Here is a 24,745-nt window from a genome sequence, read left to right as displayed (position 1 = left end):
AATGGGAATGTTTGAATGCCAGTAATGCCAGAGGAATGGGTTGTTTGGAGGTAGTTACAGAAATGATCGATCTGTTTGCCTCTGAAAGCTTTATAGTGCATGTTTTTGTTTACAGCAAAATATATTTGGTGCAGTTTCTGTGTCAAATCAGGTGATTGAGGGTGATCATTTATTTTACTGATCTCTTTAAAAATTAATCACTTGTGCTGAGATCTGGTGGCTGCGAGGTCCACAGCATAGCATTCATGTTGCTGTCAGAATCATAAAACAATGAAACGTTTTACAGCTTATTTATTTTGGCTTCAAAATGCCTTCCATCTGCACCTTCTTATGCAAGACCAGAGCAGCAGTGCAATGCAGTGGCCACTGGGAGGAGTATTTAGTTTAACTTGTGAGTATGATGTCCGCTCAACTGTGTGTGTGTCTTTGCCTCTGTGTGCAGTTCCACTCAGGTGGCGATCCAAAGACCGGTTCTGTGGTTTCTGCACAAGAAGCACAAGCTCAGGCCATCCTGCAGCAGACCAAGGTATACAACCGGTTGCATGCTGCACATACAGCTTACTCAGAAGTGTAGCTTATATATAGCTCTGAAGATTATTAAAACCAGACTATCTCTTCTATACTGGTTCTTCTTTGTCTCCTAGCTGGCTATGAAGGGACCTCCAGGGCCACTCGGCCTCAGGGGAAGACCTGGGCCACTGGTGAGTGCATCCCTCATTATTTATGTAAACTCTGGCAGCCCAGAGGATTTTAAAAGTTATTTCTCACACAGTACTTGGCAGATGAAGCATTTGCAGGACATAGGGAGTAATTTACGAAAGTTTGCAGACTTGTGATTGACAAGTCGTTGGGCAGTGAGCATATCCTGGATAATCTAAAGATGACCTTAATTCACAAAATCTACTCCATGTTGTCTTCCCTATGACCAAAATCATGAAACTGAGCTCATAAACTAAGCAAGAAAAACATTTACTGAAGTCACCTAGAGCAGAATCAGGGGCCGTTTTTTCCATAGAATTCTATACAACTGGAAGTCTTTACAACCAGTTGAGTCGCCCTCTGCTGGACATCAAAAAGAATGCAGGTTTAGGCCCTTAGGGCTGGAATCTGAGTGCATCTCTTATATTTAACCATTAATGACCTATGCAGTGACGATTGTGTGACCTTGTAATATGTATTAAATATATTTATGTGAATATCTGCAGCATAAACATAGATTTGATTCATGTAGTATGTGCATATGTGCATTTAAAAGGTTGAGTGGTTGCTTATGTAACTGAAACATTCATTTGTCTGTGTGTATTCTTCCTAAAAAAAACACTTCCAATTTCCATTTTTTTTTAAATATATATTTGCAATTTGCAATTTTTAAAAAAATTCTTACTATTAAATAAATACGTCAATAATATCAATATGTTCTTTTCTCAGGGTGTACCAGGCCCCTCTGGGCTGAAGGGAGCCACTGGTGAGATGGGACCACCAGTAAGTTAGTTTAAACACACTGGAGCACCAGTTAAACTGTGTTTGTTAACACAATTCACCACTGGCAACATATCACCTGGATCTCGTTCCTTTGATGATTTTATTTTTCCTGTAGGGCCCTCCAGGACAGCCAGGTATCTCCGGTCAGAATGGGCGACTTGGGAAACGGGTGTGAATACTTACTACAGTTTTTATTGTTGAAACTGTTAAAGACATGGATTTAAAGTAGTTATTTCTGTGGCTAAACTATTACCATGTCTGGGTCTGTGTGTGTTTTTTAGGGTCGAGCAGGTGCAGACGGGGGTCGTGGTGAAATAGGGGAGACTGGAGCAAAGGTGAGCTAAAGTCCCAGTCACACCGCACTTTTGCGTCTCCTTAAACTGAGACATTAACTTTCTCCTTTTCATCTTTCTTTAAGGGAGACAGGGGATTTGATGGCTTGCCTGGTCTCCCTGGAGACAAAGGGCATAACGTAAGTTATGTGGCTGAAAAAGTTCCTGTTAAGTAGATAACTTTGAATAGCACTTGTCAGCTCCCATGTGTGTAATTTCTCAGGGCGACAGAGGGAAGCCAGGCCCTGTGGGTCCTCCTGGAGAGCTGGGAGAAAAGGTGAGAGGTCGTGGCAGTTGTAGGTGTATTTTATGTGTGCAGGTGCTTCTATTTATGGTTATTCATGTTTGCTTTTTTTTAAAAACAGGGTTCTCAGGGGCCACTTGGGCCGAGAGGACAACCAGGTGATGCTGTGAGTGTTTACAAAAACACACCTTAGTGCCATTCAGCATATTCAGTTAGACCATTTGCCAGTTTTGGAGTCAGTGAGTGATGTATTACACATTTTTTTAAACTTTTCTTAAATGTAATAAAGTATGCTACTTAATTACTCACTGGAGAAAGTAGATTACTTTCTCGGTAACATGACCTGGAACGCACCATCACATAATTATCAACACCGACACAAATCGCCGTCCTAATGAAGACACACATGTGATCTTTCTGTTAGTGTTCACGTACGAACACAAAGCTGAAAACTGAAAACAAAGATGAAAACTAGCCCAAAGTCACTTTAAAGCGATCTCCACAGTGATTCATGAACAGGTAGAAGCACAGGCTACAGGCCTGACTGCTCATCACTGCCTTTGTTACTTGTTGAACTTTAGGCTGGACTGAAATGAACACACACTCAGCTTCACTTTGGGTTCTGGGATAGCTTTGTCTTAACATGCTGTTTGTGCAGATACTTGCAAAGAACTGACATAGTGTTAGTAGTATGATGCAATTGTTTATGTCGTGGAGGCAGTTTGCTCTTTACCATTGCAGCTCTTGTCGATTTGTGTGATTAAAATAAAATTAACCTTAGGTTGTGAGTGTGTATTAACGTTAGATAAAAAAAAGGGCTTGTACGAATGACGTAAGCACTTTGAGTGCTATGTAAGAACCAGTCAGTTTGAGACTTAAGTTTGCAACAGAAAGCGGTGCTAAAATGTGGCTGCAGGATGGTGCACAATCTCTACTGCATGCTACATTATCTTATTTATATTAACTGATCTGTGTTTCAGGGACCCAGAGGTATGACTGGCCCCAGAGGTCGGCCCGGTCCCCCAGGCATGCAAGTGAGTGTGAACCTTATCATTTTTAATGCACCACCTTTTCACACATTAACATCTACAGCTAACAACAGCAGACAATGTAAGATAAGAGTGATTACAGCTCTGTGCCAACTCTGTGTTTAGCCATGAAAAAAACCCTCTTTTACATCAGCTGCATGAATCCAGCTGTGGTGTAACTATCAGATAATTGCAGGAGATAATACCTAATCACAAAGTTGCACCACTTCTCCATTTGTTAACATTGTGTTCTGTAATTCTTATCTGAGAAAGAGACTGTTTGCTGGCCTGAAGCCGTTTCATTTTGTGTAACGTCTGTTTGCACTTGTAGCAACACACGTTCGCGCTTGTCGGCATCCGACAATGCTCTTTGCTTTGTTTAAATGTATTCATTGATGTTGGTTCATTACGCTTTAAAAGCCTCAAGCAGGAAAGGTGGTATACCTAAACCAGTGGTGCAGTTGATCATTTTTAAATTGTTTCCAGTCCCAGGGGTTTTATGTAACAAGCTTTAGAAAAACAAATGTAGGGGAAATACACCCTCCTCCTTACAGCTGAAGGACACTTAAAAATTCTAATAATGACCTGAAATATCATTAGATTATAACACCATCGAATATTACATATCAGTGAAAGGGAAACTTCTACTATTACGAGTACACTGGAAGTTGAAATTAGATTCACATGGGATGACAACCAGGTGTGAGCAGGAGGACTCCAGACAGAAAGGTGTTGATGCTGATCAAGCTGGAATTGGTTATAGAACCATCTCTAAAGAACAGACTGTATACAGATGGACAAAATTTAAGAACAGCTATCGACAGAGTTCAGTGCAAGAGCAAAAGTGTTAGAAATGCAGTCGACAGACCTGACGTGCACAGTTTATGTGAGTAAATCCAGTCTGAAGCTGTTTTGTACAAAGAAAAGGACAAAAATGCCTCTAAAACAATGTGCAGGACCGATCAAAAGTTACCTGAAGTGTTTAATTGTAGCTTATTGCTTCACAAGCAATAGTTTTACCTCTGCACACCACCACAGTGGATGTTAAAAACAATCGAGATCTAATTGAAGTGCAGCCTTTTGTCTTTAATTCAGGGGTTACAACTGTTTATGAATAACAGCTATTTTTATACACAGTCCACCATTTTCACATGCTCAAAAGTTACTAGACAGTTGAGTGACAAGCAGCCTTATGGCCGTGAGTCCTGTTCCCTCAGTTAGCCATGACAAGTTAAGCTCATGACAGGAGTGGGTTCCCAGCGTTGTTCATCTTTTCTTGGTAGTCGTTCACTGGAATTCTCGATATAAGGCCCAAAGAAATGTTGATGCAAGTCAAGAAGGATGAAAAATCAAAATAAGCCTATCAGAGATAACCAAACCAACAATCTGGTAGATTCTTAAAATGTAGGAATGCACTGACCACCTCATCGACATCAAAAGACTTGAAACCTGAGACCATGGAAGACAACTGAAGTGGATTGCTAAATTCTTTCCTTGGTAAAGAAAGCCAACTAGGAACATTATCAAGGATGTAAATGAATCATTGTCAAGGCCTACAGTCCAGAGACACCTTTACAAGGTGAAAACCAGGGGTTATACTCAAGAAGAGGAAAGCCAGGTAAGAGACACACAACATCTAAAAGAGTCTGCACAGCTCTGAGGGCATCTCAAGGGAGGAAACACAAAATTTTGCTGAAATAGCCTCTGAAAATGGGATTTTATGAAAAAGAAAAAGCCTTATTCCTGAACAGTTAACGCTATACTTTAAAGCTTAAAGCTGAAAGTCCGACCTTCAATCCCATCTCGGTTTTTTGATTTTTTTAAGCGATTGTTCGAATACTTATGGACTGTATTGTATGTTTTCCTCACACAAACATGTGATTTTTGCTCATTTTTCTCAACAAATGAATTAGAAAAAAAGAATAGAAACAAATCATCAAATATTTATCAAAATATTTAAATACGTAAAATGTTTGTTTCATTTTTTCAGTTCTCTTTTTCACTTAGGACTTAATCTGATAATGTTTCAGCTTATAGTTCCAGAGAAATCTAAACAATGGCAGCTGCATGGCTTCTTTGTTTACTCAGACATTATTTTTTTGTAGGAGTAAAGAGTTCATACGACAGAGAAAGTTGGTGGCAGAAAGTACACCTCATGCAAAGGAATTATCTTACACAGGAAGTAGCAGCTCACAGTCGGCCCACAAAACAATGCATGTCTTTAGCCAGAGTCCTATTATTCTGAACAAAAACCTCATGTGCTTTAAATGTTTTGGTTAGAGGCCACATAAGTAGATTTGAGGATATAAAAAAAAATGTAGTCTCCTTCTTTAACCGCCATCCTTTTTCTTCTCACAGGGCATTCGAGGAATTGATGGGGCTCAGGGTTCAAAGGGAAATATAGTAAGTAATATAAACGCTGAAGACCCCAGATCTATGTTGATCTGTTCTGATGACATCATGTCTCCTCTGTGACAGGGACCGCCAGGAGAAGTAGGAGCACCCGGACAGCAGGGCAACCCTGGAATCATTGTAAAAGCAGTGAACATACACTCACAAATGTAACTCAGCTGCATACATGTATCTAAGGAAATACTAATCCTCTGTCTCTGCTCCAGGGTTTTCCTGGTCCTCAGGGGTTAGTAGGGCTGCCAGGAGAAAAAGTGAGAGTCTTTTACTTGGATTCTTTCCTCACAGCAAAGAGAATCTCAGTTGACTGACTCATCTTTGTCTCACAGGGTCCTCAAGGGAAGAAGGGGATGAGAGGCTTGCCAGGAAATGACGGGCCCCCAGTCAGTAAATACACACTTGTATTTCTTTACTTTTGTGATCGCTTGTGACATGATGCACTCCCTCAACTTCACACATCGTCTTGTCTACAGGGTCACCCTGGACGAGAAGGTACCCCGGGGGAAAAAGGACTGCCAGTAAGTTTGTTGTCTCTGAGGATTTATGTTGTTTTCATGGTATTACAACTGACTATAATATGTGAATATGCTCATTTCTAGGGTCCTCCAGGTGTCCAAGGGCCTGTTGGATACCCTGGGCAACGAGGAGTTAAGGTAGAAAATGCAACCTGGTTTGGAGATATATGGATATATGAATCCATTAATTTGTATATTTCTGGATATGTTAAAAGGCAGAGTGAGGTTTCCAGTTAGTAGGGTTAATCTTATGTGTATGTAACCACATGATACCAGTATCAACTGACACTACAGCAGCACTGGCAAAGGAAGCTTCTCTGTGAAGATATATGAAGTCCTAAAAAGAAAACATTTTTACAATTCAGTGAATTTATAGCATACAATATCCACAATATCAAAACTGCATGCCTGATATAGTGCAGGTCCAAAACAGACTCATCAAAGCATGGACTTCTCTGACCACTAAGTCTTGTAACATGCGAGTGTGTTGTCAGAGAGAAAAATCCCACTGAGGTCTAAAGAATTTGAAATCAATTCAACTTGATCCCAACAGTTGTGTCAAGGCATGTTATATATTTTAAGGCAGAGGTTCTTAACCTGGGTTCGATCTAACCCTAGGGGATCGGTGAGTCGGTCTCAGGGGACATGCACGGCTCATTTTGTGCACCAGTAAAAAACAGATCTATGTCTTCAATTTGAAAAAAAAATCATATTTTATTTTTCAGTAAAGAGGGGTTCAGTGAATGCGCATATGAATCTGGTGGGGTTCGGTACCTCCAACAAGGTTAAGAACCACTGTTTTAAGGTAAAGACCCTACAATGACAGAAAACCCCAATCAGATACGAGCACGTGCTTAACGACAGTGGGAAGGAAAAACTTCCTTTTAACAGGGAGAAACCTCCAGCAGGAGCAGGCCCTATGTAACAACAGATGGGGAGGCAGACAGGACAAAAGACACTCTGTGGAAGAGAGCCAGAGATTAATAATAACTAATGATAAACACAGAGTGAACACTTTGTGATGTTCCTCAGTCTATTCCTGAATAATCTGTAGCAGGAAGCATTACCCTGTTTAAAGAGGCCATTGTTATTAGGGAATACATCTGCCATGAAGGTGTGTATGTGGTCTCTAACCATGTACAGGGAAGTGGTACTCGGCAAAGTAATATCCACATGAACGCCAAGGTTTCCGAGCAGAACATTGCTTCCTGCTGCCATCGCTGCCCCAGGTGAACAACACACACTGAGCATGTGCAATGTAAATCAAAACATGTCTCATCAGAGCAGCCCTTATCTCAATGCTCCACTGTCCACCTCTGACGCTCAAGTGCCCATTGTGTAGCAGTGGAGAGGGGTCAGCACGGGTTCTCTGAAAGGTTTATGCAGCTCTGTAAGCTGTGATGCACTGCATGTTCTGTCACCTTTCTGTCAGAGCCAGCAACGTGTTTTTGTTGCAGTTTGTACTACTGTAGCTCTACGTGTGCATTTATGTGCCATGGGCGCTGATGACTCAATCGCCGGTTCCCAGTTTGTCCCTTCCTGGAACACATTTGGAAGGTATTAAGGAGTGCATGCTGGGAACACGCCACAAGACCTGCTGCTACAGAGATGCTCTGACCCAGTCATCTCAGTTTCACCATTTTCTCCTATTTTTGCTTCCAGCACACCAGCTTTAAAAACAGATTGTACATGTGCTGCGAGAGGAATCAGTTTTTACTATTGTGACTGATCAGGATTTGTCAGCGTACTCAAAATGTATTATTCCTCCACATTGGATTTCACCATAAGCTAAAGTCAGGAACAGCCAACTGTGACATTGTATCATGTGTTCTCTGTTTACTTGTTGACTTCCAGCTTTGTTGTCTATCTTCCTGTTTGACAGGGAGCAGATGGACTCAGAGGTTTAAAGGGCAGCAAAGGAGAGAAGGTAACAAAGACAGAGAAACAGCACAATTTGTCCTAAAATACAGTATACAAGGTATTTGTTCCAGAACCATCTGTTTATGCTGTCTGTTAAATTATCTGGACATTCCTTTGTCTTCCTGTCTCCTCTCCTTTGCTGTGCCTGCAGGGAGAGGATGGTTTTCCAGGGGCCAAGGGGGAGATGGGGGCAAAGGGGGATGTTGGGGACAATGGAGCACCAGGGTCTCGAGGCGAAGATGGACCTGAAGGTCCCAAAGGCCAGTTGGGTCCCCAGGGGGAGGCTGGACTTATTGGTATTCCCGGAGAGAAGGTACAGAGCAAATCATAGCTGATCAGTAAAAGTATCAGTGAATAATCCTAACTCATATTGCACAACATGTATTAGGAGTCATGCTGCCTCTCTTTTTAGGGTAAACTGGGAGTACCGGGACTGCCAGGATTTCCAGGGCGACAGGGGCCAAAGGTGAACTAAACTGAATGAAAGTAAACCAGATGTTGAAGATATAATGTACGCAAAGCAAATCTATGTGTCTTTTTCCTCCCAGGGATCTGATGGGTTTCCTGGTTCAGTGGGAGCTTTGGGAGAAAAAGGGAAAAAAGTAAGTGGAGGGTTTGACATCGTGATGATATTTTCTCTGAAAAATGATGATGCTATTTCCTTCAATATTCTTCTTTTGTCCTCTAAATCAGGGCCCTGCAGGACAACCAGGAAGTGCAGGCCAGAGGGGACCAAATGTGAGTGTCGTCTCAAAACAGATATTTGAGTAATGGCAGAAAGGACACGGTCAAGGATGCCATTGTCTCACTTTATGTCGGGGTCATTCTGGCTCAAATCAGCACGGGCTTTCTGTTTGAATCGTTCATTTCCATAAAAGTTTTATGGTGCAAAAATAAATATGATGATTTTGGTGAAATTTTTGCGTCATATATCAAATAGTTTTCAAGGCATGCTTTTTTGAAAAAAAATTGACCCATTTTCAGGCCTTTTCTTCTCTCATTGAAATCTGCAGCAATGTCTGAACATGAGCATCTCAAAAACTATTAAAGATAAAAGCCTGGAAATTTCAGTGGCCTTTCTTACCATCAAGATGAATCAGACTCTGTGATTTGAAACAAACATAAAAGTTTTGGCTAGTTAAAAAGTGAAACAAAAAAGAAATCCTGCACTCTTGCAAAGTCCTATATTGGAACATAGACTAATAAAAAGGTTTAATATTGCAAAAGACAATTAGTGGCGATTTCTGAATAGCATGTATTTGAATTTCACAGACCGTAAAGTAAAAGATGTAAATACTTTATACTAAATTCTTAGTCACAAATGAAAAAAAAATACTATTATGTTTTTAATATAAATTGAAGAGGGACAAGAACATTGGCTGATTTGATCATAGTCTGTATAATTTTGTTCTTTTTTGTAACAATTTGTACGTCTTCAGCTACAGCCTGCATTGAGGAGATGTCACATGTCACGTCAGCTGCAACATGGCTGAGTTTTCACAAGCAGCAATCATCAGAATCAGCCCTCATTTTGAACTCATTTTGACCTCATTTGCAAATTTCTGTGGCTGTATGTCGCACAGATATTATGGCAGTGACAAAATCTCTCCACAGAAAGATCGACATATAAACATCTGAAAGTACTACCTGTGTAGTAAAACTGGCACATTGCCGTTGCCACATTTATGGACACACTGTTCAGAAAGATGCAGCACATCTCCATTCAGATAAAATCTGATGCATGAAGAATTTTACCATCACATCTGCACATCTTCACATCTTTCCCAAAATGGTTTCTTCTCCTGTCCTCTCCTCTCTTGAAAGAAATTGAGCCATACTGTGTAGAAAATATGGTCATCGCCGTGGTGATGTCACCAATCGGTTTGTGAAGCCCTGTTTTAAAACATCAGTGTTTTGTCACTCCCATGCTCCAGAGTGTAAAGAGTGTCGATTCATCAGCGATCAAGCCTGGTTAGCAAAATTCTGAATTTATGGGTGAAGAGCATAGCCACACGTATCTGCTAATTAGGCCAAAGTAACAAACAAGCATCAGACACAACAAACACAGGCGAGAGAGACAGTTTGGTGACTCAGATTAGAGGAGTTTAAGGCTGGCAGAAAGCTCGCTGCTACAGCTCCCTGCATTTGCACATCTGTCAAAAGTGTGCAGAAAGGCTGTGACCCTAACTTTAAGCCTTCAAAATGAATTAAACAGGTGAGTTATCAAAAACTCCAGGCCTTTACTTTTGTCACGAAGGACTAAATTAGCTATAAAAAACTGTAATTGAAGCTTTAAATATGGTTACATCTGCTCTAAATTTATTCACCGGCCCACTTTAACAGGAAGCCTCTAGTGGCTGTTCAAAAAATTACATTTTGGCACTTCCCCATTGACTTTTTTGTTTTTGAGCCTCACAGGTTGCCACTTGCCCAGCAGTAATGTACATGCCTCTGCAGACGCACTGACTATCTTCCTTCTCAGATCTGCACAGGTTTGTTTTCCCTAACTTTGAAGTTTCTTCTTTGGCAGGGTGCACGAGGTGCCAGGGGAGCGAGAGGGCCTACTGGTAAATCAGGAGAAAAGGTTTGTTGACTGTATTGTTAGCCAATGGCAAAATCCTGTCACCATTAGCTATGGTTTAATATTTTTACCCATTACCGCCTCCTTGTTCTTCTTCTCTCTTATATTTTCATAGGGTGCTTCAGGACATGATGGCCCACCAGGACCATCTGGAGAAAGGGTAAGAAAAATACTTTTAACCTATATTATCTCATCTTTAGATTTTGCTGTTTATAGGCTATTTTCTGTTTTTTAGGGACCTCAAGGGCTACAAGGAAGGAATGGAGAGCCGGGACCTAAAGGAGCAGTTGTGAGTGCAGTACAGAGATATTTAGACACATTCACAAAATTTCACACATACAGTGATGTGAAAAAAAGTTTTTTTCTCAGGAGTGTATGCAGTCCTGTGAAAAATTAAGTACATGATTCAGAACCGCTTTCAGCAGCAATAACTTGTAATAATCATTTTCTGCATGTCTTCATTAGTCTCTCATAGGATTGTGGAGGAATTTTGGTCCACTTTTCTTTACAGTTTTGCTTTAGCTCACATTCATTTATGAACAGCTCTATTTAAGGTCCCAATTTAGTATTTGAACTAGATTCAGACGTGTTGTTTGACCAGGCCTTTGTAACATCTTGATTCTTTTGTTTTCCAGCCGTTCTGTTGTAGACTTACTGCTGTGCTTTAGATCGTGGTCATGTTACATGACCCAGTTTCAGCCAAACTTCAGTTGTCACAGATTTTCTCAGATTTAATTCTGGAATAGTTTGATAAACAGAGGCGTTCATGTTTAACTCACTGACTGCGAGATGTCCAGCTCCGGTGACTGCAAAATGAGTCCAAATCCCCAGCCCTCCATCACTGCGTTTGACAGGTGGTATGAGATGTTTTTCCCCAAACATGGCGCTGTGCACATGTGTCATAGCCAAACATCTCCCCTTTGTTCTCAACATTGTTCCAGAAGTCTTCTGGTTTGTTCTGATAAAACTTTGCAAACGTTTTTTTAGAAAGTCGTGAATGTTAAGATGTAACCTGTTAACTGAGGCCTGCAGAGTCTAATCTTGGGGTGAATCTGCTAGGACATCCACTCCCAGGAAGATTGTGGTATTATGTTAACGCATATCCAAATGCACCAGACCATTAAACTACCAAAACATCTGCTTTTATAGAGGTGCTTGTGCTTGTTGATGATCAGTTAATCAAGTGCATTTGATTACCTGCTCCTGATTGCTCTTTATCCTCTTAAATCCTGTGGACGCATTAAGAGTGCATTTAGTTTTTCACAGGACTGCAAATGGTGCTGTGGAGACTTTTTTTGACATAGATGTACATTTAGAACTGATTCATTGCTACTTTACAACTTCTTCTTGCAAGAAGAAAATAGACCAAGTTAGGAGGAAACAGAGTTTGTAGATGAAGCTGAAATTCTGTACAGTAAAAAAAAACAAAGATGAATTTGACCTCCAAGTGATTATTTGATATTCTACACTCTAAACTATTACCAGGTTCATGACTTGTTTAAAAGGTTGAAGGTGAAGGGTATTTTACCACCTCATATTTAACTTCCTGAGCTTCATTTCTCACCAAGTGTCTCTGTGTGTAGGGTCCAGCTGGGAAAGATGGGCTTCCAGGTCACCCAGGCCAAAGAGGAGAGCCGGTGAGTGAGGTCATGGGTCGTTGGTTAAAGATGTTCTTTTTGTCTCCCCACACACAAAAACTCATCTGAACATGCTTTATTTCCATATTTTCTATGCTGCAGGGATTCCAAGGAAAGACTGGACCCCCAGGACCTTCAGGTGTGGTGGGGCCTCAGGTAAGCACGAAAGTGTGAATCCTTCATGTGCTGAATGTTTTCATTGGTATTACTGAGCCAGTCACATTGTTATATTTTTTTCAGGGCAAATCAGGAGAGCCCGGCCCACCAGGGGACAGAGGTCACCCAGGAGCACCAGGTGTACCTGGAGAGCATGGTTTACCTGGGACTGCTGGGAAGGAAGGTGGAAAGGTCAGTCCACATTCTCAGGTCCACAGTGTATGATAGAAACACAACGCATGCTTCAATTTCACTATGCTTTTCATTTCCTCTCAGGGGGACCCCGGTTTACATGGGACATCTGGGAAAAATGGACCTCCAGGCATGAAAGGGTTCAGAGGGAGCAGAGGAGCCCCGGGCATTATGGTAACACACACACATTAATATTTAGTTCTTACTTTCTTAAGATTAGGAATAATATAAGATATAAATTCAAAATGATGTGTGATATTTCCAGGGACCTCCTGGTCTGAAAGGCGGATCGGGACCTCGTGGATCACCAGGAGCCATAGTGAGTCTTCAGCATGTCTTCTGGGTTTCTGTTTGTTGCATAGTTATAAAGTAGAATATTTCAAACATTTTAACCATTTTTGCTAGACTGTGATCAGGTGATTTCCGATTCACATATTCACTATAAAAAATTAAACAAAGACAGAAATGACACAATGGAGAGAAACCACTTGAGAGATCTTGAATACAAACCCAAGTATCAGAGTCAAGCGTGGTTAGTAATCGCAGCAGATCTTAATGCAGTCCTACATTAGCTAATGGCACAGCTGTTACCCTTTTTTTTGCTTCCTCTTGGCACACTATTTAAGCTGATAGATACAGTCGCTACTGCCTGTGCAAGCCACTTTGTGGCTCAACCCTTGCTGACAATCAAAGTAATGTCCATTGTTCTGTCAGGGATTCTTGCTGTTGCTTTCCTGCTTTTTGGCAGAATATACTGACAAACATAATTTGCTGCAGATGGATAAAACCGTCCGATCTCAACTAAAATGGTCCTGAGAGAAATGGTGACTGTATGACAAATACTCTCCTGTCCCTATAAAAAGCTAATCATTTTCTTTAAAACAGCCAAACCAGAAAACATCAAGTCATTCATGTTGCTGCCTTAGCAAACACAGTTTGTAGCTCCAATGTGCATGTGTGGTTGAAGTAAAACCTAAAAAGAAAAAGCCAAAAGCACTTTTCAAATAGTATTTGGCATATATGTGATTTATGTCAAGTGCTATTATTTTCCTACAATGACTTAAAAAAAACCTGTTTTTTAAGCATTCAAGTGTCAACATGGTGTACTGATTGTTTCCAGGGGCCAACGGGTGAGAGGGGCCCTCCAGGACCAGCTGGTGCCATTGGACAGCCTGGTAGGGCCGGAGCAATTGGAGGACCTGGACCAATGGGAGAGAAGGGGGAGCCTGTAATTACATCTAATCTTCTATGTTCTTATATTATATTTGCCCATTTGGTCCATTTTCATAAGCAGCATGGATGAAAAACAAAGATCCATCAAAGTAGTCTGTCTTTGGTTGGATTGTTAGTTTTTACTATTGATATGTTTTTGTACAGAATAACAGGAATTAAATGTGTGTATTTGTGTCCCAGGGAGAGAAGGGTCCAATAGGACCGGCAGGTCAGGATGGGGACCAGGGACCTGTAGGGATGCTTGGGGCAATGGGCACTGCGGGACCTGCAGGAGAGGACGGGGATAAGGTAAAACCAAATGCACCTGTATGAGCCGGAGGGGATGGGTGAGTATGTGTCTGTACTGTTGTTATAAGCTGTGTCCTCTGTATGTGTCCACAGGGAGAGCAGGGAAAACCTGGACAGAAAGGCAGCAAAGGAGACAAAGGAGAAGGAGTGAGTCTGGAGCCGCAGACGTACATACTCAATAGTGCACAAAAACATGATCATACATGTTTGTTTCATCTTCCCTCTCTCCTCACAGGGGCCTCCAGGGCCTACTGGCCCCCAGGGGCCGATAGGTCAGCCTGGACTTCCAGTGAGTTTGCTTCTCTCATTTTTTCATTTTGAGGGTTTTGAAAATTGAAATGTCTCAATTTACACTGTCAGTGTCAATTCTTCAGCTAGCTTTTCACTTTGTAGTTTTTTATTTACCGTGGTGTGTATTTCATGATGAAACTGTATTGTATTCTTACCAGTAGTATGGGTACCAAACATCTGACGTATAAATAATTTACCCATCAGATCAATCCCTTCATAAATTATTTCCATTTGGTACTTTGTACTGATACTTCACAGTTTGTTGTCTCTCTCAGTCAAACAGGTTTAGTAGGAATTACATCATTTCAGAAAGTTAAATAAACAATTTCAGTCATAAAGACATTTCTCACTCTCCCCTGCATAACAGGGTCTAGATGGTTTGCCAGGTCCTCGGGGCCAACAGGGCATGTATGGCCCCAAAGGAGATGAAGGTCCCAGAGGCTTCAAGGGCTCTACAGGACCAATAGGATTACAGGTGAGACTCTTATTTTATGAAGGCAAACAATAAAGTCTGCACTCTTGTCATATAATGCTGTATGTGTTCTCCAAGGGCATGCCTGGCCTACCAGGAGAAAAAGGCGAGAGTGGCCATGTGGGACTGATGGTGAGCTCTTAATCTGTTTTATTATTTGCCACATTTTTTCCACTCCATTTTCTATAATCAGTAAACTTGTTTCTGTCTCATCACATAATTTAGGGTCCACCTGGACAACAAGGACCTTCTGGATCTCAAGGACCTATTGGGGGGCAGGTAAGTCTCACAGGCATATTTGTGGATCTGCATTTACTCAAGCGCTTGATTTACGTTTTGATGAAATTAAAAAGTCTCTGTGGTGAACAGGGGCCACCTGGTCGTCCCGGGATGATTGGGCAGCCAGGTGTTGTTGGAGAGAAGGTAAAGAAAATAACAAATAAAACAGCTTTTACATATTGATGCTCTTTCCAGATGATCTTACACCTAATTTGCCTTCCCTCTTAGGGTGAGGATGGTGAGGCAGGTGATCCTGGAGCAGTTGGTGTTTCAGGAAAGCCAGTGAGTTTGTTTGCTTATTTGGAAGGCACTGACATCCTTTAATCCATTTATAATACTCAATTTTTTTTCTCTTTTCCTTTGACATACCCAAGATGATCACTTACTCTGTTCTTTTGTTGTTTTAGGGAGCAAAAGGAGAACAAGGGGAGAAGGGAGATACGGGTCCTCCAGGAATGTCTGGTCCTCCAGGAGCTAGAGGCACCCCAGGGGAGGATGGAGCCAAAGGCAATGCTGTAAGTGACATTCATGACAAAAAAAACATACTATTTAAGTGTTTATCAGTATTATAATACTAGTTAACCCAAACCACTGTAATACACTATGAAAATCTTTGATTGCCTGATTACGTTTAATATAGTTTGTGGTACCCTAACATTCTTCCCTTCCTATACTGTTTAATGTACTAGACAAGCAGGAAATCCTACTCCTACTCCAACCACTTGTTGGAAACCTGTTCAATTGCTTATTAACACAATCTTTTCACATATTCAATGATCCAGTCACATGTCGGGAACTGCTGGGAAGTGCATTTAGGCATGTAGAACTGAGCATCAGAATGGATAGCAAAAGTGATCTAAGTGACTTCGAATGTATTTGTTGATGGTTCCAGATAGGCTGGTATTAGGCTGGAGCATTTCAGAAACTGCCAGTCTACTGGGATTTTCACACACAGTCATCTCCAGACAAAGAATGGTCTGAAAAAGAGAAAATATCCAGTGAGCAGCAGTTTTCTGAAAACGCCTTGTTGATGCCAAAAAGAGAGAATAATCAGAGCTCATATGAAGACAACAATAACTCAAAAAACTACTTGTTACAATCAAGGTATTCAGTAGAGCATCTCTTAATGCACAGCAGATCAAACCTTGATGAATATGGGCCTCAAAAAGAACTATAAAAATAAGGCTAGCAAAAAAGCATTTAGCAATTAGCTAAAGACTTTACTACTAGCTTAAGACTTTAGAGACAGAAGCTTCACAACGCAGTGCTGTATTTAATTTCCATAATATATAAACAGTCAGAAAATCAAAGTAAAGTCAAATTAAGCAAGAAAAATTATGTTACGGAACATTTCAAGGAGTTTTTCATAAAGAACATGATTAGAAAGAGAAATAATCTCACTTTAAAACTTAAAAGTGTTGTATACTTTGTAGCGAATGCACTGTTTCAATCATTTATGAAATACACTCTATGATGTACAACATGTTGCTGTAGTAGCGCTTCTCCTTCACTCTCCGCAGGGTCCTATAGGTCTGACTGGGGACCTTGGGCAGCAGGGAGAGGCTGGACCCAACGTGAGTGTCTGCTCTTTGTTTTCTTCTTCTTCCTTCTCTTCTGTTTGATCTATCATCCTCATTCTGTTTGATGCATCCACTTTACAGAACAAAGACTCACCAAAAAAGAGCTTTCTAGGATAAAAAGTCATTATTTTTTTAAAGGACTTCAATGTTTCATCTTTGTCGGTTGCATTGCACTTGCAGTTTCCTGGAATTTGAATGAATTCAAACTAAAATGTTAAAAATATATGAGGACACATAGAGAGGGAGATGTGGAATAAACCAAACTTTGAAATTACATCCGAGCTAAATTTGAAAACACCAGGCAAACATATATTTTAGATGATCTGTGGAGAAACAAAGGTCCTCGTGAGCTCTTATATTTCCACTGGAAACTAAAGTACATAAAATCCTCATTATTTAACATCTTTGTAGTTGTTGTTTTCTCAGTCAGACATCTACCAGGCTAGTTTTTTTCTTATTTTTTTTCCCATTTTATTGCTTTGAAAGCTGTTATGTGTTCCTCTGCCCACAATCTTTGTTCCCCCATCAGGGTGTTGATGGCCTCTCTGGATCTAAAGGAGACACAGGAGACCCTGGAAACCTTGTAAGCTGTAGACTGCTGTATGAACACAAAAGAAAACGCAACATAATGACCGACCAGCTAACCTTTTTCTTTAAATGTACCAGGGACCCCCAGGGGCACCCGGGGAACCTGGACCACCTGGACCTCCAGGGCGAAGGGTCTGTCTGTTTTTCTTATGATGTTCTTTTGTCTGCATGCAGAAACCTCATTTTCTATTTACTGTTAAATCTGAAGATTAAAACTTCTGCTGTTTGGCAGAGGTTGGGGGTATTTTTGCTTAATGCATTCTCACTGTGCGTATGTGTGTGTGTGTTTGTGCATGACTGCACCCTTATGACAGATTCAGGTTAAAATGTTTTAAAATGTTGTTCTTCAGGGCCACATGGGGAAACCAGGAAAGGAAGGAAAAGCAGGCCTGAAAGGAGCGAAGGTGAGAGTTTGAAACAAGTCTTTCAATAATAACTTCTAAATACTGGCAGTGCCTGAAAGCTGACTTGCTCTCTGTCACTGCAGGGTGCTCTGGGATTGGAAGGTCCCATTGGGAAGACGGGCCCTGTGGGAGCCCAGGGGCATCCTGGCAAGCCTGGTCCCCAGGGTCTGAGAGGGATCCCTGGGTCTGCAGTGAGTTAATTTAGGAAAAGCACAGAAGGAGTGAGTAAAGCACGGAATACATGATGTTTCAATCATTTCTTTGTCTCTCTTTCTTTCAGGGTGAGCAGGGTTTAAATGGACCACCAGGCCAGACAGGACCACCAGGTCCCATGGTAAGATAACCCATCAAATAGCAAATCTGAGAAGTTTTCAACAAAATCACGCTTCCATCTTGCATTAAAACCACAGTTTGATGTTTTTGCAAAACAGATATTATTCTAAAGATAATTTAAAAGAAAAAATACTTGTGTATAGCACATAAAACCGAACTATAAAAGTTAACATTACATTGCAATATAAAACACATAGAGGCAACTGTTGTTGTGATTTGCGCTATATAAATAAAATTGAAGTGGATTGAATTGACTCATCATTTCATCTCCTCAGGGTCCACCGGGTATAACAGGACTGAAGGGAGACCCCGGCAAGAAGGGAGACAAGGTGTGTTCATACTGTACTCACAAATATTCAAGTTATCCTTTACTGGGACTTTTCTTTGACCTCATCTCTGATATCTTTGTAGGGTCATGGTGGTGTAATAGGTCTGATAGGGCCACCAGGAGACATTGGAGAGAAGGGTGACAGAGGACTACCAGGAAACCAGGGATTACTGGGTCCAAAGGGGGATGAGGTGCATAAAAAACGCTTGAACACACTCTCCAAGCAAGCAAATAACACAAGATGTGTATCATGAAAGTCCAGTATCAAATCATGGAGACATCTAGATGCTGCTGTCACAGTTTTAGCTTTATGATGATATGCAAAGTATAAAGTTTGCTATAAACAATGGTTTAGTATCTGTTTTTGATAGAGTGAGTAAAGAACTGAAATTTGTCCAGTTATATAAATGTAAAGAAAATGCATATTTAGTCCCTGAAGGTTCTTATCTATTTCAGATATTATAATGTCATGATGTTACCTAGCAACCACCTTCCAATGGGATAGAATTACAAAATGTTATTATTTATGATAATAGTGATAATAATTACTATAACCACTTATAAAAGTATCACATCATTTTAATTTAATGGCAGTAATATCTAATTTAGCAAATATTAAATTACATGTTTGGCACATTAACTTATGAAGTCAAGTTTACTGTGTTTAGACACTATATGAAAGGTTTAATGCCACATAATAATTATGTAAATGTAGTTAAAGCGACAGGATTTTAAAGCAGAGTGTCTTGGTATACTTTTTCAACCTTGAACAAAATCTTAGATACAAGTGTTTTATTTAGTGCTGTCAGCGTTAATCTCATTAAAATGACGTTAATGCCACAACCGCGTTAACGTGGCAAATCTCCGTTAGCGAGTTAGCGCGGATCGGCCCGTGGGTGGGGCTGCATGGTGCTAACGCGTTAACGTTGCTGATTTTGATGTCCTTTATATACAGTGAAAATCGAACAGGCATGTCAGAGCAAGCTGGAAACAGAGACAGTTCACCTTCAAAGTAAAAGCTGCACCTTTTGAAGTGTGTAGCGCTAAACCAAAGAAACAACTTGCTTTAACAATAAGAGCAATTCATAAATATTATAAGAACATATTTCTGTCACTTTTTATCACTTGATAAATTGTTGGTATGACTGATGATTGCGGACACTGATCTGTTTATTAACTACAACATGATCATTATTTTTAATGTCTATATACTTTTAATTGGTTTAAACAGATATCATTTGGCATTAATCCCAAGCTTTCCAGTATTATTCTGATAATTAACTGCACGTAAAAGGAATCTGCTGACTATGTTCACCCCACTGTGTAATATTAGGGTCCAGTTGGTTCATCAGGTCCTCACGGTCCACCTGGTCCTACGGGTCTGTCTGTGAGTTTGCACGATTATTTTCCTACATGACTTATAAACACATAAGCATGGAGATTTCTGAAACAGTGCATCCGTGTTTCCTCTTTTTTGCTCTCTCATTTCTCTCACAGGGTGTGATTGGTCAGAAGGGCTCTAAAGGAAATCAGGTAACTCTGAGATTCATCATTTCACACAACTGAATTATTCAGTGCTATTATATTACACCATAACTACTCATAACTGAAACTGAAAGACTGATCATTTTGTGGCTCATTTAGGGTCCAATTGGTCCTAGAGGAGACACTGGGCCCGCAGGACCTCCAGGACTCCCAGTGAGTAATATTTAGTTCATTCAAGAATCTTATGACCTTTGTTTACTTTGCCATTGATCCATGTGCATCTGGACTCTTCTCTTCTTTTTTTGTCTACTTCAATCCATTCTTCTTTCTGTCTTTTCATCTACTTCCATCTCAGGGACTACCAGCAGCTGGTGTGGTCCCTCTGCCACAACGAGGCAGAAGGAGGAGAAATCACTCCTGGGTGGATGGTGCTGCACTTGAAGATGAAGAGGATGGGGAGGAGGAGGCCATAGGTGGGGGAGAGGAGGAAATGATGCAAGGGGATCAGGCGGAGCAGGACAGCCAGCTAAACGAAAAGAAGGGCCAAGGCATGGAGGAAGTGTTTGCCTCTCTATCCTCGATGAAAGTCGAAGTAGAAGGTCTGCGCACCCCGCAAGGGACATACCACAGCCCCGCCCGCACCTGCAAAGAGCTTTGGCTTCTCCACCCAGATCTCCCCAACGGTACTTCATCAGTTTATGTTCTTGGCCATCTGTTGAGCACAGCTGTCTCATTTCAAGATAATCTGTAGATTTTTTCTGCTGCTTCTGTCTGCTGTGGCCTTGGCCCCCCTGAGGTCCTCTCTTTGTCTCTCTATCCAGGCGAATACTGGATAGATCCCAACCAGGGTTGCCATAGAGACTCCTTCAAGGTGTTTTGTAACTTCACCGCACAGGGAGAGACGTGTCTGTACCCCGACAAGAAGTTCCAGTCGGTTCGTTTACATAAATAACACAGTGTGCTATTTTTTTGGAGCAATATGATTAACATTAAAAATAAGCAGGAGGCTGTATCAAAAGCTGCATGATGTAAAAATGATTTAGTCATCAGCAGTTTGCTGACTGTGTGAATTTGGAGGTGATTCTTTTGTTTGTCTGTTTTTAGGTAAAATTAGCATCCTGGAAAGAGGAAAAGCCTGGCAGATGGTACAGTCAATTCAGGAAAGGAAAAAAGGTATAGTTTGATGATTATTGCACATATTTGTTGGGCTTAACACATCTGGATGAGTGCCAGTTGCAAAGCTTTAAAAGAAACTCTGAATTTTAGAGACACTTGGGGGCAGATTTACTAACAGACTGTGCCAGCACAAAATCCTCTTTTGGCATAAGAAAAGCTGCTGCTGGTATTTACTAAAGACACACAGTGTCAGTTTGCAACTGAAGGATGTTTTTGTAGCTGGCCTCTCCACATAAATATTTGTCTGGGATTCTCTTCCAGAGCTTAACATTTTGAGAGGATAGGATTTAAATGATTAAACGTGATTTATTAAAGTTTGTAGCCTCACATTGAGTTAAATTAATACTGAAATAAGGCATGTCTTATTTTTTTCACCTCATCCGGCTTAGGAGTTAGACCAGATTATCTACTCATTAGAAGGTTGGTGATTCGATCTCTGGCTCCTCCAGTCTTCATGCCAAAGTTTTCTTGGGCAAATTATTGAACCTTGATGCACTGATTGGATTGTTGAATGTTAGCTAGAAAGTAGGGTACAAAATGCCTATGTAAGGACCAGTAAATTTACTTAAAATAACATTAATTTTAAATAACAAAGAGAACAAGTTAGTTATAAGAATGAGTAAGGCAGATGGCTCAAAGCTGTGAGTCCTGTGCCAAAGCTTTGGCTGTCTAACTCAGAGTCCTCACCCTGCATGTTTAGACCCAAGCCCCACATATTTCTGGCTCTCAGTAACACTGTTTTTATCAAACAGAGCTGAACTTAATTGAACTGTAGTTAACGCGGAGTGTCGGTGGATGATGCCTCAATAATGCAACCTCTTTTACAGAGAGTCAAGTTACTTTTTACAGTGAGCAGAGGTGCTTATAGTAAATCACACTTATAGTCACATTTCTACACAGAAATCAGTACACAGTGAAAAAGTCTTTGACGCCTTTACTCAGAAGCACTCACACAAAGAGTGACTTTCATGTCATTTCTTTTTTTCTTAGTTGTTTGTAACATATTAAAATATCTGTTAGATTCATGTTTGAATGTTCTGTATGTAGTATTAAAACATTGATCCAGCAGCCACAGAGTGAAAAAGACACACACAAAAACATCTGGGGTGAATTGACACACATTAACAGTATCTTCATCAAGGCTCTGGATCTGACTGTAAACACTTTTACAAGTGGTACAGGTCACCTGTTACCCACAGATTTAAGGTTTAGAAAGGTTTGTAATATTTTGCATCTTTGTCTTTGCTTTTTTGCTATTGTAACATCGTGGTAATTTGTCGAACCAAGTAAATCTGGTCTAAGCATCTTACAGATTTCATGAGTAATTCCAAACCATCTGATTTAGACTTAGACTTTGGCAGCAATCGTATCAGTGATGGGTACACCAGGAACTGTCTCCCTCACTAAAGGCCAGTTCATGCTTTTTGCATGCAAACGTCAGAGTGACGCACATTTCATCATGTACATAAATCTGTGTGGGTGGATGAATACTCCTCTGCAGACGTGCAGCCCAAAATATTTGACCGAGTGGACTGCGCCGACTGCATGGGCCAGTGGGGAAATAATAAATACTGTGGGATATGTGACGAGGTTTTTTGTTATCCACAATTTTAGATTTCAGCTTTAAATGAATACAAAGACACAGATGGCTTTAAACTCCTGCTAAGAAATAGTTCCAACTTCTCCAGAAATCCTGTCTGCCTACTGTGGTACTGTAGAGATGGGATGGAAACACACTCTGGCTTTAAAATCGCTTGGCTCACCTAAAGAATCATTGGTGTATTGCAGCAAGCCAATTTGTGACTATAGCTGCTGCATTCTACTGCAAAGATCCTGAAACTTAAAACTATTTAAAAGTGAAAGCTAACCTCTCATGAACATCCATGGGGACCATATGTGTTTTCTGGTTTGATGTAAGGGGCAGCAACCCTGTCAATAATAAAATATTTATCTGTCTGTATCACAGACATGTGCATAGTATTTGTAATAGCAACCATATTCACATCTGCATGTGTTTACCTTAGCTGGCTGTTCTCATGGGAAAATTGGCTGCATTAAATAATAATAATAATAATAATAATAATAATAATAATAATAATAATAATAATAATAATAATAATAATAATAATAAAGCTTGAATAGGTTTGTGTCCTTGATGTTCAACTGCAAAATAAACATACATTTTTAAAAGGGCTAATTATGGTACTTTCGTACTTATCATGTCAAGTAAAAGGAAAGTCCAGCGGTTAATAGCGGAATAGGCAGCATGTTCTGCAAAACTTGCTAACTCCAACAAGAGGAAGAAGAAGTCTGCAGGTGAAGACAGAGAATAATTGTGCAGCCCATGCTGTCCAGCTAAGACTGTTAAAGAGGAGAAATTAAAATGCTTTTTGTTTTTTTAAGTTTTAGTGAGGGAGGATTCAGGTGAGGGCAAAAAATCTGAATGTGTGCTGCTCCGTCAAATGAACTGCTGTGGCCTGGAGGGACGCAGGTGCTGCTCCATTCTTGTCTTTACGAGTTCAGAATTCTGCAAAGGGTAGTAGACTTGGAAAAACAAGCTCAAAGAAAACTTCAGATTAATGTTAAACAACAGTTGTGTGGTAAATGTTTTAAAAAATAATATAACAATTTAAAAAAAGCTAAGAGGTATGAAAGTTGGTTTGTAAAACTAGTACTCTACGTGTACTAGATGTGCCCGTTTCTTGTCATTTCAAAACGTGTCTCTCTGACTTGTGCTGCACTTAGCTCGGCGCAGCAGGAAACCATTATAGACACGAAAGGGTTTCAGAACACAGCGCTGCGTGTGCTGCGTCCGATGTGAAAGGGCCTTAAGGCAAGGAAGCTTGGTTAACAACTTTTTGTGTGCATATTCTGATTTACACTTCTAGGGCAAATAAGAACCAACGATGTTACCTACTTAAATGCCCAGCATTGTATATGTGGTGCCAGCTGATAGAAACAAAGAAAATGCTTGGACTTGGAAGTTTAGAATCTTTCTTGTGGTCAGTTCTTTTCAGTGGCATGCATATGCATCCCTCACATTTTCCCACTTTTCACATCCATTCTGATCCATTCCCATCTGAACTCTGGACTCTGTCTCAGTCAGGGTTGCCCTTGGTGAGCTGGGGTAGGTATCTTAGTATCCCCTTGGCTTGCTGCCTGTACATTGGAGTTTTTCCCAATGCATGAGAGGGTGTTCCCTGTGCCTTTGGGTTGGGGAGCCAGTTGTCATCTGCCCTTATGCATCGAAGAACAGATTAGAGTACCCGACCTTCTTGGTGGGGTGCTTTAGAGTGCTCCACCTGGGGACTCTTTTGTCCGACTAGGAGACTTCAACGCTCAAGTGGGCAATGACAGTGAAACCTGGAGGGGTGTGATTGGGAGAAATGGCCTACCAGATCTGAACCTGAGCAGTGTTCTGTTAATGGACCTCTCTGCAAACCACAGTTTGTCCATGACAAACCCTATGTGTCCGTAAGTGCACATAGCACAAGGACACTCAAGGCTGCAGATCAATGATGGATTATGTAATTGCATCACCAGAACTTCACTCGGGTGAAGAGAGGTGATGAGCAGTCAGCTGATCACCACCTGTTGGTGAGTTGGATCAGGTGGCAGGGGAGGATGCTGGACAGACCTGGTGTGCCTAAAAATACAGGGTGGGCCATTTATATGGATACACCGTAATAAAATAGGAATGGTTGATGATATTAAAGTCCTGTTTGTGGCACATTAGTATATGTGAGGGGGCAAACTCCTCAAGATGGGTGGTGACCATGGTGGCCATTTAGA

General features: G+C 40.8%; 1 protein-coding gene across 1 annotated transcript in view; it reads left to right on the top strand.

Moving 5' to 3' along the window:
* Positions 1–24,745, top strand: part of LOC102309810 (collagen alpha-1(XI) chain) — a 46,225-nt gene that overhangs the window by 17,687 nt on the left and 3,793 nt on the right. Inside the window, exons 13-64 of the mRNA XM_005946137.3 lie at positions 443–526; positions 645–701; positions 1,429–1,482; positions 1,598–1,651; positions 1,764–1,817; positions 1,901–1,954; positions 2,038–2,091; positions 2,180–2,224; positions 3,039–3,092; positions 5,445–5,489; positions 5,565–5,618; positions 5,705–5,749; positions 5,825–5,878; positions 5,969–6,013; positions 6,095–6,148; positions 7,893–7,937; positions 8,082–8,243; positions 8,343–8,396; positions 8,479–8,532; positions 8,624–8,668; positions 10,461–10,514; positions 10,627–10,671; positions 10,747–10,800; positions 12,095–12,148; positions 12,251–12,304; positions 12,389–12,496; positions 12,581–12,670; positions 12,762–12,815; positions 13,617–13,724; positions 13,910–14,017; positions 14,111–14,164; positions 14,253–14,306; positions 14,676–14,783; positions 14,859–14,912; positions 15,006–15,059; positions 15,150–15,203; positions 15,288–15,341; positions 15,467–15,574; positions 16,580–16,633; positions 17,169–17,222; positions 17,306–17,359; positions 17,578–17,631; positions 17,715–17,822; positions 17,912–17,965; positions 18,240–18,293; positions 18,376–18,483; positions 19,626–19,679; positions 19,790–19,825; positions 19,937–19,990; positions 20,133–20,460; positions 20,599–20,711; positions 20,882–20,950. Of these exons, the coding sequence (XP_005946199.1) occupies positions 443–526; positions 645–701; positions 1,429–1,482; positions 1,598–1,651; positions 1,764–1,817; positions 1,901–1,954; positions 2,038–2,091; positions 2,180–2,224; positions 3,039–3,092; positions 5,445–5,489; positions 5,565–5,618; positions 5,705–5,749; positions 5,825–5,878; positions 5,969–6,013; positions 6,095–6,148; positions 7,893–7,937; positions 8,082–8,243; positions 8,343–8,396; positions 8,479–8,532; positions 8,624–8,668; positions 10,461–10,514; positions 10,627–10,671; positions 10,747–10,800; positions 12,095–12,148; positions 12,251–12,304; positions 12,389–12,496; positions 12,581–12,670; positions 12,762–12,815; positions 13,617–13,724; positions 13,910–14,017; positions 14,111–14,164; positions 14,253–14,306; positions 14,676–14,783; positions 14,859–14,912; positions 15,006–15,059; positions 15,150–15,203; positions 15,288–15,341; positions 15,467–15,574; positions 16,580–16,633; positions 17,169–17,222; positions 17,306–17,359; positions 17,578–17,631; positions 17,715–17,822; positions 17,912–17,965; positions 18,240–18,293; positions 18,376–18,483; positions 19,626–19,679; positions 19,790–19,825; positions 19,937–19,990; positions 20,133–20,460; positions 20,599–20,711; positions 20,882–20,950 (3,630 nt within the window). The remainder of the gene's footprint in view (positions 1–442; positions 527–644; positions 702–1,428; positions 1,483–1,597; positions 1,652–1,763; positions 1,818–1,900; positions 1,955–2,037; positions 2,092–2,179; positions 2,225–3,038; positions 3,093–5,444; positions 5,490–5,564; positions 5,619–5,704; positions 5,750–5,824; positions 5,879–5,968; positions 6,014–6,094; positions 6,149–7,892; positions 7,938–8,081; positions 8,244–8,342; positions 8,397–8,478; positions 8,533–8,623; positions 8,669–10,460; positions 10,515–10,626; positions 10,672–10,746; positions 10,801–12,094; positions 12,149–12,250; positions 12,305–12,388; positions 12,497–12,580; positions 12,671–12,761; positions 12,816–13,616; positions 13,725–13,909; positions 14,018–14,110; positions 14,165–14,252; positions 14,307–14,675; positions 14,784–14,858; positions 14,913–15,005; positions 15,060–15,149; positions 15,204–15,287; positions 15,342–15,466; positions 15,575–16,579; positions 16,634–17,168; positions 17,223–17,305; positions 17,360–17,577; positions 17,632–17,714; positions 17,823–17,911; positions 17,966–18,239; positions 18,294–18,375; positions 18,484–19,625; positions 19,680–19,789; positions 19,826–19,936; positions 19,991–20,132; positions 20,461–20,598; positions 20,712–20,881; positions 20,951–24,745) is intronic.

The sequence above is a fragment of the Haplochromis burtoni genome, unplaced genomic scaffold, assembly GCF_018398535.1.
Source record: "Haplochromis burtoni strain Fernald_Lab_line unplaced genomic scaffold, NCSU_Asbu1 Contig_475, whole genome shotgun sequence".
In the NCBI taxonomy this organism is placed as follows: Eukaryota; Metazoa; Chordata; class Actinopteri; order Cichliformes; family Cichlidae; genus Haplochromis; species Haplochromis burtoni.
The sequence above is the reverse complement of the archived record's forward strand: the minus strand, read 5'-3'. Positions and strand labels throughout refer to the sequence as shown.